Source organism: Trachurus trachurus, assembly GCF_905171665.1.
Source record: "Trachurus trachurus genome assembly, chromosome: 8".
Taxonomy (NCBI): Eukaryota; Metazoa; Chordata; class Actinopteri; order Carangiformes; family Carangidae; genus Trachurus; species Trachurus trachurus.
In genome coordinates, this window is record NC_139905.1 from 5,859,134 (window position 1) to 5,878,089 (window position 18,956).

Sequence of the window (18,956 nt, forward strand, 5' to 3'; positions counted from 1 at the left end):
ATTTGCAACAGTTTGGTTTGAACGCAGCTAGCTCACGTAAAGCTTATAAACCTCCCGTTCCTGCTCAGGAAAAACCACCACACAGAAAGAAAAGTGAATACAAAAACAGCGTCACGTACGTCCTTTACAACAAACGATACAAAAATATAGATCTTGCTAGAAATACATTTGTAGAAAAGACGGCCGACGTAAACTACAGGCCAAAAATATTCTCTGAAACTTCTCTGAACTCTGAAAATAAGTTGCATGTCTGATCTAAGCGTGTTGAGTTTTTGACACATTTTGACTTTTTTTTTTTTTTTTTTTTTTTTGGCATTATAAAATCATCCCGTGCAGACTGCAGTCTTTGTCTAGAAATCAAACACAACTCAATTATTCTTGTTAAAGGGATAGTTCAACATTTTGGCAAATTGGCCCATTGTCATAGCAGTAGGTTCGTTACCTTTAATTGTCGGTGCAAGCTATTTTTAGAACGGCGGAGCAGAGCCGTGAGCTGCTCAGAGCTACGCTACAGAGGCTAAGGGAATTTCTTGGTTTCCCTCATCAAACTCATCAAATACACAATCCATCAACTCCAAAACGCTGTCGTGGACAAGTTGTGACCTGCACATTCACCACGCTATGAGATAATAACGGAACGTTACGAGACAGAGTTGTTTTAGAGGGAAATTCATGCAAAACCGCGGATGCGCGTTGCGTTCAGGGACAGTTTTTCAGCAAGCAGTCTCTGCATTTACCCTGTATTTACCTCGAAAACGGCTCCGTTTTATAACGTTCCATTATTATCTCATAGCGTGGTGATTGTGCAGGTCACAACTTGTCCACGAAAGCGTTTTGGAGTTTTGGGATTTTGTATTTGATAAGTTTGATGAGGGAAACCAAGAAATTCCTTTAGCCTCCATAGCTCTGAGCAGCCTGCTGCTCTTCTCCGCCGTTCTAAAAATAGCTTGCACCGACAAATAAAGGTAACGAACCTACTGCTATGACTATAGGGATTATGGCAATGGGACAATTTGCCAAAATGTTGAACCATCCCTTTAAACTTTTCCAGCATTTTTGTCTCTTTTGTCCTGAAGTCGAATCCAGAGGAGAAAAAAACTGGAACAATTCAAGTGCTGTTGAAGTAAAAAAAAAAAAAAAAAAAAATCAGCTGAGAACACACAGACTTTAGGTCAAAGGTCGAACTCTTTAGCTCTCAGTCTTTGTGGCAGCAGGTTACAGCAGAGGTGAGCTCGGGTTTCTGTCGTGTGTCTAAAAACACACCCAGTCTGTCCAGATCCCTGCTCTTAGTTCTCTTCGCTGTGTTTATTAAAGTCCTGAGGGGACGAGACCCTCCACCTCTACGGCATCCCCAGGTGTCGGGTGGGCGAGGCCTGGCCGGGGCAGCCGGTGACGGGCGACACCGACAGGCCGCGGAACAGCAGGTCCATGGAGGGCAGGAGGGGCTTCAGGAGGCTGACGGGGCAGAAAGCAGAGCCTCCGTGGGGGGTGAAGTTGACTTTATTGGGGTCAGGGCAGGACGGCTGCAGGAGGGGCTCGTCCTGACAGGCAGACCTGCAGGTGGAGGGAGAGGAGGAGGGAGGGAGACGGGGTTGGTGGTGCTTCACAGATAAACAGATTTTCAGATTGAAGCCGACATCTTTTTTTTTTTTTTAATTCAACGTTAAACTTGAATTTTTTTTCTCCACAAAGCTGCTGCAGTTACTGTGTGTATGTCTTTGTCTGTGTGTGTGTATGGCATGACATGACATGACATGTGCAAGAACTGTTCATCCATATAATAAATAAAACACTTTTCCCTTCAGATCTGATTTGACCAACATGTCATATGACCTTTAATTTTTTGTATGTAAATCAATTGATATCATCAGATGCCCATGTGTTGTTGGAGTCCACATTTAAATGCTGCTTTATCAGCTGTTGTTGCATTAATACAATAATACTGATGATTATTTCTTATGTATATAGCACTTTTCAAGCATGAGCACAAATTGCTTTTCAATTTAAAAGTGAATATATACATCTAATATATACTAAATCAAGAAAAAAGAAAATACACTGCAACTAAAAAACATAATCTCATATAAAGTGAATGAATTGTAATATAATGAAATTAATTTTCTTGTTCTTTGTACTATACACCAGGTTAATATTCCTTGTAGGAGTAATACATATTTGCAATAAAAGCTGCTTCTGATTTATACCTTGATAAAAAGGTAAATAAGAACAATAAATCAACACTGCACTTTAAAACATAAAAAATCTATATATTTTCATATAAAATACAGAAACAATACTAAAACATACACCATCTATAGTTATTTTGATATAAAATTAAATATTATAAATGCAACTATTGAAACATATATTGTAAATACATGCATGTGCTGTACATATCAACCTAAATCAAATATTTAATGTAACTTCCTACATTCACCTCTTCACCATTTTACTGTTTTCCTCTGGTTTACAGATTACACAGACTGTTTTGCTATATATTTATACAGGCAGCTATTTTTACACCTCCTTGTATATACATAACAGTTCACGTTTTTTCTATTCAGCTTTACTGTTTTTAGCTTTAAGTCTATTTATATGTGAAACACACACACACTTAGCCAATGTGTTATTATGACTTATAATATCCATCTTCCTGTGTGTCATCCCTCAGTCTAACCTGCTGTATTTAACCAGCTGACTCCAGCCTTAACAACACCACCACCATCTCTCTGTGATGCTGCGGTCTGATAACGACGTGACACTCACATGACCTCCTCAGACACGCGGACTCGCTCGCAGCCCTCGGGAGGCTGCCGCTGGAAGGAGCGGGTCTTGTTGGGCCGCGGGGACGAGGAGCACGGCTGCAGCAGAGGAGGCTCCAGAGCAAAGGACGGAAGCAGAGTGGACGGAGATGGACACAGAAGAGTCTCACAGTCCACGGGCTCTGTAGGCAGAAACATCCAGAGGGTCAATTAACCCTTTACCTACTGAGGCTACATTATGTTATTGCTATTATGGCTATGGTCAGAAAATGCTTGGTGGTAAATGATTATTGCACATGGTATGGAAGTATTAGCAGTTAAAATAAAGAAAAACACAAAAACAAACTTGATCTTTTTTGGGGTTTAGTGAGAAAAATACTCTGACTGCACATAAAGTTTCGATTTGACATTGGAAATGGGAACCTATACATGCTGAGAATCAATTTTAGTCATTTTTGGAGTCTAGTGCTCTGGGTTTACAAAACAACAACAAAAAACAGTGCAAAAGTGAACTCTATTCACAGGTGAAGAAGTGCAAAACCAAACTATATACAATAGGTGAAAAGACAGATTGCACACTCCATATCTTTCACTTCTCCACTCCATATTATATTACTGGTATATCATTTTTCTGATTGGACCAACTATGACAGAGTTACGGTAACAATGCTCCACACATAGCGAACATAGCGCCATGCTTTTGCAGTAAGTGAAGGGTTAAGAAACTAAAGCGAATCAGATCAGATCAATAAAAGCCACAGTGAGTGGAGTTCGTCTGACCTGGTTCTCCCATGGTGCAGGGAGACGGAGACGGCGACAGCAGCAGAGGGTTCAGGACGCAGGGGGAGCTGGGGCGCGACAGGAGAGACGGATCCAGAGGACAGGGGGACTGAGAGGGAGAGAGGAGGGAGGGGGACTGAGAGGGGGACTGACAGGGGGAGAGGAGGGAAGGGTCCAGGGGCCCCGGGGACGGTTCGCTCTGGGAGCCGCTGCTGCATCTCTGGGCGGGGACGGGCGCCCTGTGGCCGTCGGGGATGTCCAAGAGCTGTGATGTGAAGACGGAGACAAGAGCAGGGATGCAAACGGGTCAGGACCAAAAAAGAGAGGAATTGTCTGGCGGGGGGGGGGGCCTCACCATTAACAATATCACAGAAAAGTCAATTTCCAGTAGTTCAACCCCAACCAAGTATTGAGTGCATATAGATGGACAGTTTTCAGAAGGCCAACATTTCTAGATTAAAAATGCTTTAAAAAAATAAAAACCATTGCAATATTTCAATTTTGGAGATACTGATTTTTAGGTCTTCACTGAATGTTAGTCATATACTATTAAAATAAACAGAAGAAATAAATACATGGGATTTAACATCCCATTCAGTGTGTAATGGACATATAGGCCTATATAATGTGTTAGTTTCACTTTAATTGAACACATCCTACATCGCGGAGGCGACGTCTCTCCTTCACCTCTGAAACGGGGCAGAGCTCCGTGGGAGACACCTGCCTGACACAGCAACGGACATGCACGGGGGGGAAAACGGCGGCGCCGTCGCACCGAATGCACGCGGATACGCGCCGCTTTGGGTAACGAGCGCGCACGTCGCGTCTACATTGGAGGTGAATAGGAAGGCTGTTACCAGTGTAATCAGAGACAACCATGAATGAGTTGTCGCACACACTGAGGTGAGCAGCAGAGCGGCCGCACCGTGACCACGGTCCGCTCCAGCCAGGCACGTGCACACATAGGGCCCAAAGGGTGCTTGAGCCCCTGCCCTTTTTGCCTCGTATTAAAAAGTGCCCTTTTTTTATTTTTATTTTTATTTTTTTCAATAAATGCATTCCTGTTGTGCATGAGGATGTAAACAACCGCGCTGTAAAAATGCCACGGTTATCTACCGTACGCATTTCCTTGTAATATACACGGTATTGTGTATGTCTACGTTAGTGTGTGTGTTGTCCGCTGCTGCTCCGCTCTGTCTCTCACTGAGGGGCGGGGGCGTGGGGGGGGCTGCCCCGCGGTGCGCGCTCCCTCACATGCACGTCCAGAGAGAGAGAGAGAGAAGTAGAAGCTGCTGCCTCATCGATAACTCTGTGTTATCCAGATGAGACGTGACAGTGGAGCGACTTGTGTCGAATCTTGTGAGTTATAAATCCACCAACATAACTTCCTTGTCGGTTCTGACAAGTCGCCGTCCACTTATTCAACGAGCTTAATATTTCAGAAAAGCGCCCATTTGTGTTTGTTTAGCTAACTGCTTGTTAAGAGTTAAGCCCCACCCCGTCCTCTGTCTAACATCACCTGAATGTAGTGAACAACAACAGCAACAGGAGGAATCACTCACTCAGCTTGATTTCACTACGACTATTTGAATTTGTTTCCAGATATTGAGTTACTGGTAATTGTGACTTTGCTGTTGTAAATATTGCTGCTGTTGGTAAATATGCACAGTAGCAGTCACAGTAGTCATTTCTTGGTTTTGTGTGTGTAACCTGTAGGTTTAGCCTACTTCTATTTTGCACTTGCACTCACATGATTTTTTTTCCTGCAATGTTAATGTGCACCCAATACCATATTAGCCTTAGCCTACCAGTTCAGAAGTCATGACTCTGTTTCGGGAAGTTGGGAAATTGGTCCAGCGTGTTGACTGCAGTCCTGAAGGCGTGCAGGCTTTCTCTACCGACTAAATAGTGACTGTAATTTATTTTAATTTATTTATTTTGATATTAAGGCCTGAAAAAATTGTACATACTGCCCTTTTCTGATGTTGAGCCCCTGCCCCTCTATAGTCATGTGCACGTCCCTGGCTCCAGCTGCCTGGTGTCCCCATTGCGCACCACGCGTCTTTTCAGTCACTTGTCCAAGTTCTCCTTTACTGTTTTTTTTCGAGACAACACTCATTCTCTCTCTCTCTTTTACCGGCGGTGTCAGCTGATGTACACATCTGCAGCAACCCAAACAAATGCACATGTTACTGTTGACTGGCTCTATTCCAGCCACATGATTGGTTCGGCGCGGTGGAAATCTCATTATCATTGGTTATTTGTATTGTCTGCCAAAACATGGATGAATGAAACCTATCGACCACGTCTCATATTTATATCGAGGAAAAGTTATTTCACAATTTATAGACACAACACCGACAAGCACTGAGAGCCGCATGTTGCAGTGACGTTATATAGGCTATAAAAAAATAATCCGCAAATAATAAACCGACGAAAAGGTGCAACTTGCCACTTAACTTCTTGTAGATGTATTATTTGCGGGGGCTTTCGGGGGATCTGGTGACGGTGGAGGATCTGGGACTGATTGACTGTGGACCACCACCAGTCTGATCAGGTCCATCACAGCACAGCAGCTGCAGCTCTGCCCCGCTGTCACATGACGCATATCAGCGCAATCTGTTTACATTAAACCGACATCAGGAGAATAATGAGAATAAGCCTATGATTTAAAAAATATATATTTGTTTCGAATTTTGGCCCCTGGATCATGATTTTTTTGGGCGCATTCTTGGTAAAAAAAATCCTCTAAAAAAAAAAGACAGTTGGGATGCATAATGTGTCTCATAACAGTATACTGTGCGTCACGTTATCGCCCCCCCCTCTGTACTGAGCTGGCCGGTACTGGGTATAGCGTCCTGCTGATCACCGCGCTGAGGCACCGGCCGGTCTGAGCTGCGTTCATGTGCCGACTTTAAAACTCTCCAGTCAGTGACCTGGTGGCGGCTGTTTTGGTCGTCAGCATTTTATCCACGCAGCGACCGTCCACGGCTTAGTGGTGTTTTATTCTATGGGTCGGTGGTGGCTGTGAGACAGCAGCGGCTCCACGGTGAGAGGGGGGGGGGGGGGGGGGGGGGGGGGCAGCTTCTGCTCACCTGACTCTGTGCAGCTTCTTCATTAAATCCAAACAAACAGTCCGACACAGCGACGCACTGCTCCTCTTTGACTGTAAAGTCTCTGTAGCTCATCAGCCCGGAACTCGCCGTCATGGATCAGAAGCGACGGCGGCGTTTGGCCTCAGTGTCTCGGACTTCCAGAGCAGCTACAGCGCAGCGTTGTGACCTCAACCATGGTTGGTGAGAGCAGAAATGTTGTTGTAGGCCTGTGCATATTCTCATTTGTCCAGGTCATAGTATTTCAAAGGAGGTTAAATCGAAAGCAACTGGACTTATACTGAGTCTCCACACCAGATAGTTGGTCCAGTCCCAGCCTGGTCAGATGCTACATGAACTGATGAAGCCTCATGGATGAGAGGTGAAACGTCTTCCTAGACAAATAACTAAGTCCAGTTGAACCTCCTTTGAAAAAAAAAAAAAAAAGTTGTTGGCGGGCTCGTGAATTTTTTTTGAAACGAGTGAAAACGAGCGATAAATCGCATTTCTCGCGTATCTCGCGTTTGGTTGCGCGTAAAAGCTCGCGCGAAAAAAAAGCGTTCCTCGTGTTTGTGTGGGAAGCCCCTGTGGGTCTTCCCACCAAACACGATGAAATAGACGAAGACGCGAGGGTCCCGTCGCCATAAAAGAATCGCGTGTATTGCGTCGCAAAAAAAAAAGTCGCGTCTACCGCGTCTCGCGCCTAATCGCGTCTCGCGCCTAATCGCGTCTTTGCGTCACGGCCTTTTACACCGCGGACGTAACTAATAAACGGTGACGGTGTGAACGAACAACATAGAACAGGACCAGACGTGCGTTGTTTCCTCTTTTCACCTACAGCTCCACTCTCTCTTACTTACACTAACTAGCCTACTGTTATTGTTGAGGCCAGAGAATTGTGGGATTTGTAGTTTTGGACCAATCGCAGGTTGTGCTCTTTCTTTTTTGTGATTTTCCCGGTTCACACATGTCTTTTTTTTTTAGGGACAAATGCGAGTGAAATGCTCGCCCATGGTGGGCATAAGAAAATTTAAGACCTGTCTAAAATTATTTAAGACTTGAACACAATAATTCAACAAATTTAAGACATTTTAAGGCCTAAAAGTGTGTAATGGACATAGCCTATATAATGTGTTAGTTTCACTTTAATTGAACACATTCTACATCGCGGAGGCGACGTCTCTCCTTCACCTCTGAAACGGGGCAGAGCTCCGTGGGAGACACCTGCCTGACACAGTAATGTACGTACCGACTGCACGCGGATACGCGCCGCTTTGGGTAACGAGCGCGCACGTCGCGCGTCAACATTGGAGGTCGGCCGTTATCAGTATGATCAGAAACCATGAATGAGTTCGCCTCAGTTTCACGTGATTGTCACTGTCAGCCTGTTAGAAAAACATTTTACTGACCCCAGCTGAGACGCTGAGACCCCCCCCCCCCTCAAAACAAAAACTCTTCGGATCTGAATGATTCACACAAGTCACCTAATTGGTCATGAAAAAAGCGAGTTTCGCTTTTCGGCGCGCTGTTTGCATCCCTGCAAGAGTGAGGGACGGTAGGAGCAGGTGACACCAGCTGCTCCGCGCTCTGAGGACTTTTGCAAACGAACCAGCTGCAGAGAGAAGCTGCTTCCTGTTTACAGCCACCTGCACATGTATATATGGGCGTGTCATGTTTGTGTGTGTTTTCAGGGAGTGGGAAATTTGAAAACACCACCTTAAAACCAGCCGTCAGGACTTCCTGTAACTTTATGATGTCACAACAACGCAGTCATCCTATTCTTGCATTCGAGACAACTTGGAATTTAGCATCTCCCAGTTGAAAACTCAGATTTCCAACTTCAAAACGTTGGAGACCTATCACGCCAGAATAAGCAACATAGTGGACCAGGACAAACGTTGCATTAAAGGTGTTTCACATAGCTAAAGGCATTAAAACATTACAAAGGGCACAAAAAAAAGAAAAAAAAAGAAGAAGCAACATTTTAAAATAATGAAACAGATCATTTAAAATTGAAGAGAAATAACAAAATGAGTTTACTGTGTCCCATAACATCAGCAGGTTAATCTGTAACTGTAAGTATTGTATATTTCATAACATTTCACAGTATTTTGGCATTTAAATGCATTTTAATCTGTTTTAGCATTGTAAAACACACCATGTGGTTCTGTGCGGGTGCAGATTGTTGTGTGACGTCAACAAGTCATTTTTTTCTCCAACTTTCCTGATTTGGAGCTCTGTGTTGATTGCACTTTTTCAAATTGGAGGTCGGAAAAACCTGAGTTCTGAGTTGTCTTGAATGCAGCATTAGCCCCGCCCACCTGGATCCACCATCCAACACTTGCAGGATTTGGTTCCTCTAAATGTTTTATTCTGAAATCTGCTCTATTTTTTTTTTATTTGATTGCTCAAAAAACAGTCCGCCAATCAGAGGAGAGGCTCAGAGCCTCCTCTCTTCTGATTGGCTGACACAGACCTGTTGTCAGTTGAGCTCCAGAGAGAAGCTGAGAGTGAGAGGAGATGGAAAACTACACTGAGATGGTTTTAATGGATCAAAATTTAAAAATAAAATACAGGAAAAGAACAAAATATACAGTTTTATGTATTTTAATTTTCTATCTTTCAGCTTTGTGCAGCTCGGTGACCTGACCTCATCGTCGGGCTTCTCCGACACAAACACCTCCTCCAGCTCCAGGTTCAGGCCTTCAACACTGCGCCGCAGCCGGGGGGCGAGTCTGTTCAGAGGCATCATGGGTATCGTCTGAGAGAGAGAGAGAGAGAGAGAGAGAGAGTGACAGCTGTGTGAGACTGACTGTGGACCGAGCTGTGTCCTGGTGTGACGTGACGCTCTGCTCTCAGATTGTCTCTCTGTGACTTCATGTCCGTCTGTGTCTGTGATGACAGACGCTCCTAAGAAAAGCACCAGTGTTTTTTTTTTATCTCCCTGTTACCGGGCGGATGTTCCTGTTCTGGCTGCCAGAGCCGAGCAGGAACCAGCGGGAGAGAGTTCCTCTGTCTGACTTTTTACCTCCTGTATCCACAAAACACTTAATAATAATAATAATAATAATAATAATAATAATAATAATAATAATAATAATAATAATAATAACTAGAAAAAGAAGCATTTCCAGCAGTAAATGTATGTGAATGCTGAAAGCAGCTGAACGCCGTTGCTGAAGAAATGCTGAATGAGCTGAAGAAAATGTTAAAAAGGTAGAAGAAACTGTTAAAATACTGCATGTGAAACAGTTGAAACAGAGTTTAAAGAAAGAAAGAAAGAGAGGGGGGTAGATAGATAGATAGATAGATAGATAGATAGATAGATAGATAGATAGATAGATAGATAGATAGATAGATAGATAGATAGATAGATAGATAGATACATTTTACCCACATTTCATACACCTCAATTACATAGAGACATAAGAACATAAAAACATGAGACATAAGACCCCGCACCCCACATTTACATGTGCATTCCCCCTGGTTATGTTCTTTTCATTCTTTTCATTCTTTCAGGAAGAAAGAGACAGAGAGAGGGGTAGCATGAAAGAAAGAAAGGGGGCCGGATACATAGAACGAGATAGATACAGAGAGAGAGCGGCCCTGTCCTGCGTGTCATTCCCCCTCTCTCTGCCTCCCCGTTTCCTGTCTCTCTCAACTGTCCTTTCAAATAAAAAATATACTAAAAAAATATACTTAAAAGAAAGAGGTACATAGATAGCGATAGAGAGGGGTAGAAAGAAAGAAGTAAAAAGATGCAGAGAGGGTAGAAAGAAAAAAATAAAGAGAAAGAAAGAAAGAAGTAATAAGACAGAGAAAAGGGGTTGAAAGAAAGAAAGATGCTGCCTTTCAGCATTCACACTCATGATCTACCTGAGTGATTCCCGCTGCGTGCCCGGCCGTCGGCAGCGGGTGGTGGGGGTCGTACCCGGCCGGGGGAGGGGCATGGCGGGAGCGTTTCTGCAGCTGGTGCCTCAGCTTGGCCACCTGGGGGCAGAGCGGAGCGACAGGGGATTCATCATCAGGCGTCGCCGTGATTCGTCCCGAGAGCGAGAGGAGGAGCAGCAGCGACAGCGACGAACACTCACTCACCTCCCTCAGGTGCTCGGCGCTGCCCCACGACGCCGAGCGCTTGTGTCCGCCGACGGCTCTCCGTCCCTGGGTCTCCTCCGCCCACGAGCTGGGAGTCTGGGAGAAAGAAAAGAGAGAGAAACACAACGTGGTGGTGAATAAAGAGTCCAGTGTTGTGTCTGTTAGGGATGTCACGATAACTTGTTTTTGCAATTAACCGCGGTATTAAACGCCACAATTAATTAATCGTCATGATTCCTAAATACTGTCACTTTCCAAAAAAGATTATGTTGGAACCATAAAGGCAAATACGCACCAAAATAAAGGTAAATGCACAGATACTGGTTTAAATTAAGTTAATTTTCCTAATGTAACATTGAATTGGTAAGGAATTTAAATGTTAGCGTGTCATTTGTAATAAAAAAAACGATTATAATAAACTTAAAGTAGAAGTAAGCCAGCCGATGGAGTTAGCAGTCCCCGCCCTCGTCCCTACGTCACCACATTCACGCGCATCCCTTGGCTGCACACACAGAGAGACCCGCCCCTTTATGCCGTTCTCTCTCCTCATTGGATAAAGGTTGTAGGATACAAGGAAAGTTTTCTCCTCGGCTTACAGCAGAGCAGAGTGACTGACAGACCCGTGTTTCGGACCAAACACTCTATACAAGTGATTGCTGTCGGAAGATATAACTATTTAAGACTTATATTAACACAAACATTCCGCTTACTTCTGCTTTAAACGCCACAATTATTTAATCGAACCATATAGGCAAATATGTACCAAAATAAAGGTAAATGCACAGATACTGGTTTAAATTAAGTACATTTTTCTAATGTAACATTGAATTGGTAGGAATTTAAATGTTAGCGTGTCATTTGTAATAAAAAACACTATTATAATAAACTTAAACATTTGACATAGATGACAATTAATGACTTGAATATTAACAAAATTATTTTGTGTAATGTACCGTAAATAATGTAAATAATTAGTAATGTAATTATATTTTTTGACTATTTTGATTTGATTTTACACCTTCATAGTGCTGTGAAATTAATTAATGTATAATAATTGTGATAATTGTAATACCATGATTATCTCTCTGACAATAATCGTACCAAGAAAATTTATAATCATAAAGTGACATCAAGTAGTGTCTATCAAGCTTTGACCTCTTGTATTTTCTGTTAAACCCGGTGAACTCCAGTCAGTCAACGCCACAACTGGAGCGAGCGAAGCCACACAGCTGTTTGGCACACACCTGCCCCACAACAGCTGTACAGAAAGAAACCACCACCACTCACACTCAGAGCTGCACAAACAGCCTCCACTCCACCGGCAAGAAAAAACATCCAAACCACATCAGAGTGACGACTATAAATATAAAGTGCAGAGCTACTATCAGCGCACAGAGTCACACACTGTGGTAAGAAAACACTACAAACAGCCAGGCGTGAACAAGGAGGCACAACAGCAGCTCGACAACATCCGACGACTTCTGTACCGATTTCTTCACATTGACTCTTGATCGTCGCCCAGTGGGAGTCTGTTTGGACGCCGCCGCCGGCTGCTGCTGCTGGTTGGGTGCAGACGACTGACAATTCATCATCATCAACAGGTGGAAGCGACAGACAGAGGAATCGGAAACGGTCACGGCTCCTCGATCGGCTTCGACTGCTCCGACTTCGATTGCACGCTTTCCAACAAACAATCTGATCTGCTCACTCTCTGGCGTCCATGGCGTTCAGGAGGCGACGGCTAACGTTTCACTCAGAGTCGTTTATCTCCAAGTCACCACGACCCCCCCCTCCATCCAACTGGAGAAACACAACCTGTTGCTTAACCCTCCTGTTGTCCACCTGGGTCAAGGAAGGAAGGGAGGAAGGACAAAGGGAAAGAAGGAAGAAGGGAGGGAAGGAGAAAGGGAAGGAAGGAAGGAAGGGTAAAAGGAAGGAGGGAGGAAAGGAGAAAGGGAAAGATGGGAGGAAAGAAGGAAGGGAAAAAGGAAGGAAAGATAAAGGGATGGAGGGAGGGAAGGGAAAAAGGATTGTGGAAAGAAGGAAGGAAAAAAGGAAGGAAAGATGGAGGGAGGGAACAGATTCGTTCAATGAAGGAAGAATGGAGAAAAGAAGGAAGGGAAAAGGGAAGGAAAGAAAGATGGAGGGAGGGAACAGATTTGTTCAAGGAAGGAAGAAGGGAAAAAAGGAAGGAAAGAAAGATGGAGGGTCAATTGGATCAAAAGAGGAAGGAAGAAGAAGTAAGGAGGAAGGGAAGGAAGGAAGGGAAAAAGGATTGTGGAAAGAAGGAAGAGAGAAAGGAAAGAAAGGAAAGAAAGAAGAAAGGAAGGGAACAGATTGGGTCAGTTGGACCCAGAAGGACAACATGAGGGTTAAAGCGTCCAGCAGCAGCAGCTCCAGTTCAGCGTCGTGGTCCAGTTCTCCGCCACCATCTCCTCCCCTGTTCCCCGTCCGCGTCCGATCCTATGAAACCGGCCGCCGACACGGAGCTAAATCAGTCACAACGCAGCATGAGTCAGTCAGACGCCGGTGACATCGGTGTAGAGTTACAGCTGCCAACAACCTTACCCCACCCTCCCCCCAAAAACATGATCATGGGACTCGAACCTATAAAAAGACCGGGAGGAAGTGGAGCGTGGATCATGTTTCCAGCCTGAGACATTTATTTAATTCCTGCTCGGACACAGAGACAACAGAAACAACTGATTATCAGCTTCGTTATTGAATTAATCTGTGAGTTATCGTGTTGGATGGATGTCTACGGTGGCTCAGAGAGGTCAACACAATGAAAACACATCCACAAATAAACAAACAGGCCTCAAATTCCCAACAGGAAGTGTGTTTCCAGGGGGAACCAGAAGTGTAACCAGGCAGATCCATCACTGGGGTGAACACTTCCTGTCCAGTTGGAAATGAACTTGCTGCAGGTTTGTTTATTTACAGTGTGTTGAGCTCTCTGGGCCACCGTACCGTAGATATCAAAACATTAGGAATCATTTTTGCAAAGCTCAAAGCTATTTTTCTTCCTTAACATGTATTCTCTCAGAAAAGTCAATTATGTAGGCTCCAAAAATTGTCATTTCCTTTGTATCCGCAACCAATCGTAGAAGTATGATTTACATTAACAATCTATGGAATTTTACAGTCCAAGTCTTTAAAGGCCGTTCTCTCAAAATGAGTTTTTCCTCAGACTCTGAGCTAGAAACCTCAACTTCAGCAGCACTTACAGACACCAAACCTTCCAGTTTCATTCCTGTCTATATTCTGAAGGTTAGTTGGTCCCACTCAAATCAATCAAAACATTAAAGGTATAGTATGTAGGAATTGCCCCCATCTAGTGGTGCGGTTGCATATCGGAAAATATTCTTGATGTTGCATTCACGTGAAATCGGGCAGACGTCAGACAGACAACAGACGCTGCATGTAACAGGATAAACAAGCGTCTATGTAAACAAGTGGTCCGCCAGCACGAGGCAAAACAATACAGGCCTGACAGTATGTTGTCATGGTGATGTTGTATTGTTTACCTGACCCACGTTTTACCGTCTTTCTCTTGTCGAATAAAATGACATGCGGGTGTGATTAGACTTCAGTGAAATACGTATTTATGAAAGCAATATTTGATTTTTGATAATAAAAAGACAAATAAGTTACATACTGGGGCTTTAACTTATGCATAAGTTCTGTTTATAATCAATAATCTTTGTGTGAGTGTTTGCTCTGCAGATTGAAGGCGGCTCCACCTCTTATCTACTTCACTCTCTCACGTGTGATTGATTTCTTCTTATTTCATTATCTCTCTACTCTGCACGACGTGTTACAGGATGTTTTTACACCACAACCAGAACGAACACCTGTTTGATTCAACCTGGATTCACGCTCTTGTTTTTGTTATTGAAAATTTCACTAACAATCTAAATGATAAAAAAAGAAACTATCTGCAAAACTGAATCCCAAATTCACACAAGTCAACATTACATGCGGCCAATTGCAGCATGTGGTTGGCAAAGCAACAGCCACATGGAGCTGCTCCACTACTACTGCATTTAAACACATTTAAAAACTACTTGGTTGATTTATGATATACTTTTCTTTTCTTGGGTGGTGTTTTAAACACTTTTTATTACTGACAATGTGCTTTTCTGTGTCTTTTAACGTATTACTAGACTCCAAGAGAGCCCTGCACACTAATTCCTATGTGCCTGGACTTTGGTTTGTGCACAAATGGCAAATAAATAAATCTCAATCCCAATCTCATTGATTATCTACATTTTAATTCTATACAAATAATCCTTGCCTCATTGCTTCTGCATTAAAACTGAGATCTACAGCTGCAGAAATAAACATTAACTTCCTCTTTTGTGTTTTGATTCAAACTTTGTGGTCGAGTTTTCTCTTGTTTTAGATTGAAAACTGTGTAAAGTTGATATAATATCACTCCCTGGTCATATGCTGTCTTATATTTTAATAATAGAGTAGTTAAAGAAATAGATTTGTAAACTAATAGAAGGATAATGTGCATGAATGAAAGAGGAGCAACAATCGGTTATATCATCCTGAGTTACACACAGAGGAACCATGGCAGAAGGAGCTGCTGAGTGGGGCGGTGTGTGTGTGTGTGTGGTTGAGGAGTGCTGGGGGGGATGGGGTGTCTGTATAATGAGGTCAGGCAGGGTCTGTTCCTCACAATGGAGGTAAAGGGGGTTCGTTCGGGGCTTAAAAACTGTGTCAGGAGCGAAGACGAAGCGGCGGAGGCTTGGCGACGTCGGCCGGGGGCTTTGTGCACCAGTTAGGAGCAGATACAGTCGAGAGGGAGGAGGAAGGAGGGGTGAGGAGGGGTGAGGGTGGGGTGCTGGGGTGTGGTGGTGGTGGTGGTGGTAGGGCAAGCAACAGCAGACTTTTAAAGAAGAACAAAAACAACTATTTCCAGTTGGCTGCTTTCCACTCACAGCGTCGAACTGGAACCAGCAGACACCTGCAGAGCTGAGCCGCCGTCAGATACACAAACTCTGTGTGTGTGCTTGTAGAGCTGTACAAGTGAGGACCAGTTTGAGTTTTAAACCATCAAGAGTGAGAACATTTTGGGAAAGTGAGGACATTGTGGCTGGTTCTCACCTTCTCAGACCCCTTCCAAGGGCTGTTTGAGGGTTAAGACTTTATAATGACTAGGTTATTATAAGGTTTAAGTTAGGTTAAGAGTAATGGTTAAGGTTAGGCATTTGTTTTGGATGGTTAAGGTTAGGGTAAGGGGTTAGGGAATACATTATGTCAATGAGTGTCCTCACAAAGATAGCCATACAAACGTGTGTGTCTGTGTGTGTGTGCAGCAAGAAGCAACAGGTTTTTATGGGAGATCTGTTCTTACACCACCAGTTGCATTAGTGCAACCAACCAAAAACACGACCGACTCTCACCTGTGTGGCTTTGTCGTTGACGCTGCAGGCGACGGCCGAGCTCTCCGTCTCTCTGGGCCACTGTCCCTGCAGGTACGGACCCACGATGGCGTCCAGAGACAGCGTCCGGCGGATGGTGGGTTTGGGAGGACGAGCCGCCGTCCTGTCTACTTCAGGGCACAGACAGAAAACATGTAAAAACTCAGTTTGTGTCTTTCTTTTTTAAAAACTCAGTTTGTATTAAAGGGATAGTTCAACATTTTGGCAAATTGGCCCATTGCCATAATCCCTATAGTCTTAGCAGTAGGTTCGTTACCTTTAATTGTCGGCGCAAGCTGTTTTTAGAACAGCGGAGCAGAGCGGCGAGCTGCTCAGAGCTACGCTACGGAGGCTAATGGGATTTCTTGGTTTCCCTCATCAAACTCATCAAACACACAATTCACACACATCAAGGTAAATTCATGCAAAACCGCTGATGCACGTTGCCTTCAGGGACAGTTTTTCATCAAGCAGTCTCTGTATTTACCTCTAAAACAACTCTGTCTGGTAACGTTCTGTTATTATCTCATAGTGTGGTGAATGTGCAGGTCACAACTTGTCCACCAGAGCGTTTTGGAGTTGTTGGATTGTGTATTTGATGAGTTTTGAGGGAAAACCCGGAAATCCCATTAGCCTCTGTAGCATTAGCTGAGCAGCTCACGGCTCTGCTCCGCCGTTCTAAAAACAGCTTGCACCGACAATTAAAGGTAACAAACCTACTGCTATGACTATAGGGATTATGGCAATGGGCCAATTTGCCAAAATGTTGAACTATCCCTTTAAAAAAAAACATTTCAGTCTCAGAGCAGTGATAAAAAAAATTAAAAAAAACTCTGCTTGTGTGATCACGTTGAGGTCGTAGTAACACTGCATGTGACTGCCAATGTGTGTGTTTGTGTGCGTGTGTGTGTGTACAAACTTGCTTTAATAGGCCAAACAGTATTTTAGTACCAGTGGTAGTTGTTCACTAAATTGCTCCCAGGCTTCCTCCCCACCAATGAGCACGCAGCCTATAGAGCTATGTGAGTGTAAGTGTGTATGCGCAGTGCATGCATATGTGTGCATGTGTGTGTGTGTGTGTGTGTGTGTGTGTGTGTGTGTGTGTGTGCTGGCAGTTCATTGTAATCTCTGGCAGGTGTGGACCATGCCTTTGACCTGGAGCAAATCCATCCAACTGCAAAACAGTCACCACAGGCTACAAGTTTATCTACCACCAGCCAACACACACAAGTGGGCGCACACACACACAGTATGTTGTCATCAGCCCAGGTTGCAGGGCAGACAGGATGTATAAATAAACCACCTCTGCCTGCAGATGTGACTTTCATGGACACGATTAAAGATTAAACAACAACAACACGTCGTCCAGAGTGAAAACAAAGAGGCTTTTAAAGCTGCTCCTGCTGCTGCTGCTGCTGCTGTGTGTGTGTGTGTGTGTTACCTAGGTGTGTGTTACACGTTAACACGAAGCTGCAGGTTCAGATCCAACAGGTCAGAGGTCACACAGTGTCTAAATAACATTATGAGAAACTGTGGTGTTGAGTTTCAGCCTCTGCACTGCAGGACTGTTCACTGTTCGCTTCAGTTTGAAACGCTGTGTTTGGATCAGAAATCTGAACTCTATTTGAACTGAATCAATAAAGTTTCAAGCTTCAAATCCTGATAAACATTGTTCATAATCAACACTGTTACTTTCTTCTTTCCTTTATGACTGCAACCAACCAACTTGTATTTACATCACTGACTCATCCATCCATGATTCAACCAGATGTTTTGTCTCAGTTTTGATCAAATATTCAACTTTTTAATCAAATATTTAACTTTTTAATGAATCAGACACAGAGAAGTGATCAAACTGGAGGAGCTGCAGCCTGGAGATGATTGAAAACTAAACTGATTGGTTGATTATCCTAATTATCAGACAGTTTAGTGGTCCATGCATCCTGATGATGGATCCATGTTGTTACAGTAAAATCTTCCAAAAAAGTGTATTTAAACCCACCGCAGTTGAAATGGAAAAAAAAGAAGGAAAAACTGCACTCACTGTTAAACTTTGCACACATGTAGGAGTGAGTGTAGGAGAGTGAGTGCAGCTCTAGTGTGTATTTACCGGTCTTGACCTCCCTGCAGAGCAGCGCTGAGCCTCTGTGCAGCTGGAACGGGACCGTGGCTCTGAGCGGCTGCAGGCTGAGGCCGCTGCTGCTGCTGCTGCTGCTCCTGCCCGACATCCCAACACTAGGAAAACACACAAACACACAGAGACAGAGACACACTGGGCTTTTTGCTTCTCTTCTTTCCCGTCGGTTCGTCTCTCTCTCTATGTCTCTTCAGTGTGATGATCCGCGGCTTCCTATTGTGATGATGAAGGTGGTCACCATGGTTTACCCCAAAAAAGTTGCAGTAGCAGAAGCTGAGAGATTGAGTTTCACTTCACTTGGTGTTGTCCGTCGTCATGTTGCGGTCACACACTCACACACACATTCACACACTCTCTTGTTCGCTCACACACACTCTCGCTCGCGTGTGTGTTGTGTGTGTGAAGTGACACCGTCCGCAACCTGTGTGCGCTCGACTCTCTCGTGCATGGCAGGCTCCACGACTAAAGCCGCTCTGATTGGCTGCTGCTGGATTACTACTGAGCTCTGATTGGCTCTCACAGCTATCCGTCTGTCTATCTGCCCCTCCCCTCTCCTCCCCACCACCACCACTACCACGACCACCACACACAATAACTTTAAAAGTTCCCTCCCACTTTGTTCTTTCACTATGTTCATGCTCCTCAACACCACATC

The 18,956-nt window shown here is 44.1% G+C and overlaps 1 protein-coding gene across 3 annotated transcripts; it reads right to left on the bottom strand.

The window, feature by feature from the left end:
* Positions 1-966: 966 nt before the first annotated feature.
* On the bottom strand, positions 967-18,699 carry fam117aa (family with sequence similarity 117 member Aa). Of its 3 annotated transcripts, none has more exons than XM_083977529.1 (8): positions 18,275-18,699; positions 16,147-16,292; positions 10,733-10,828; positions 10,514-10,627; positions 9,285-9,395; positions 3,543-3,807; positions 2,767-2,944; positions 967-1,554 (listed from the first exon to the last, which is right to left on the bottom strand). In XM_083977529.1, the coding sequence occupies exons 1-8, from the start codon at positions 18,390-18,392 to the stop codon at positions 1,341-1,343; spliced, it is 1,242 nt and encodes a 413-aa protein (XP_083833655.1). In that variant the 5' UTR covers positions 18,393-18,699; the 3' UTR covers positions 967-1,340. The 3 variants fall into 3 exon arrangements, with proteins under 3 accessions (XP_083833655.1, XP_083833654.1, XP_083833656.1); XM_083977528.1 differs by having other exon boundaries at positions 968-1,554; positions 16,147-16,295; XM_083977530.1 differs by lacking the exons at positions 16,147-16,292; positions 18,275-18,699 and adding an exon at positions 12,220-12,398 and having other exon boundaries at positions 968-1,554.
* Positions 18,700-18,956: the final 257 nt, after the last annotated feature.

Excerpts from the sequence above, each read along its gene's own strand:
- fam117aa (XM_083977528.1), bottom strand. The coding sequence starts at position 18,392 with ATGTCGGGCAGGAGCAGCAGCAGCAGCAGCAGCGGCCTCAGCCTGCAG. Across the intron at positions 10,829-16,146 it reads TCAACGACAAAGCCACACAG|ACTCCCAGCTCGTGGGCGGA; the intron begins GTGAGAGTCGGT and ends TCTTTCTCCCAG. Across the intron at positions 10,628-10,732 it reads GCGCCGAGCACCTGAGGGAG|GTGGCCAAGCTGAGGCACCA; the intron begins GTGAGTGAGTGT and ends CTCTGCCCCCAG.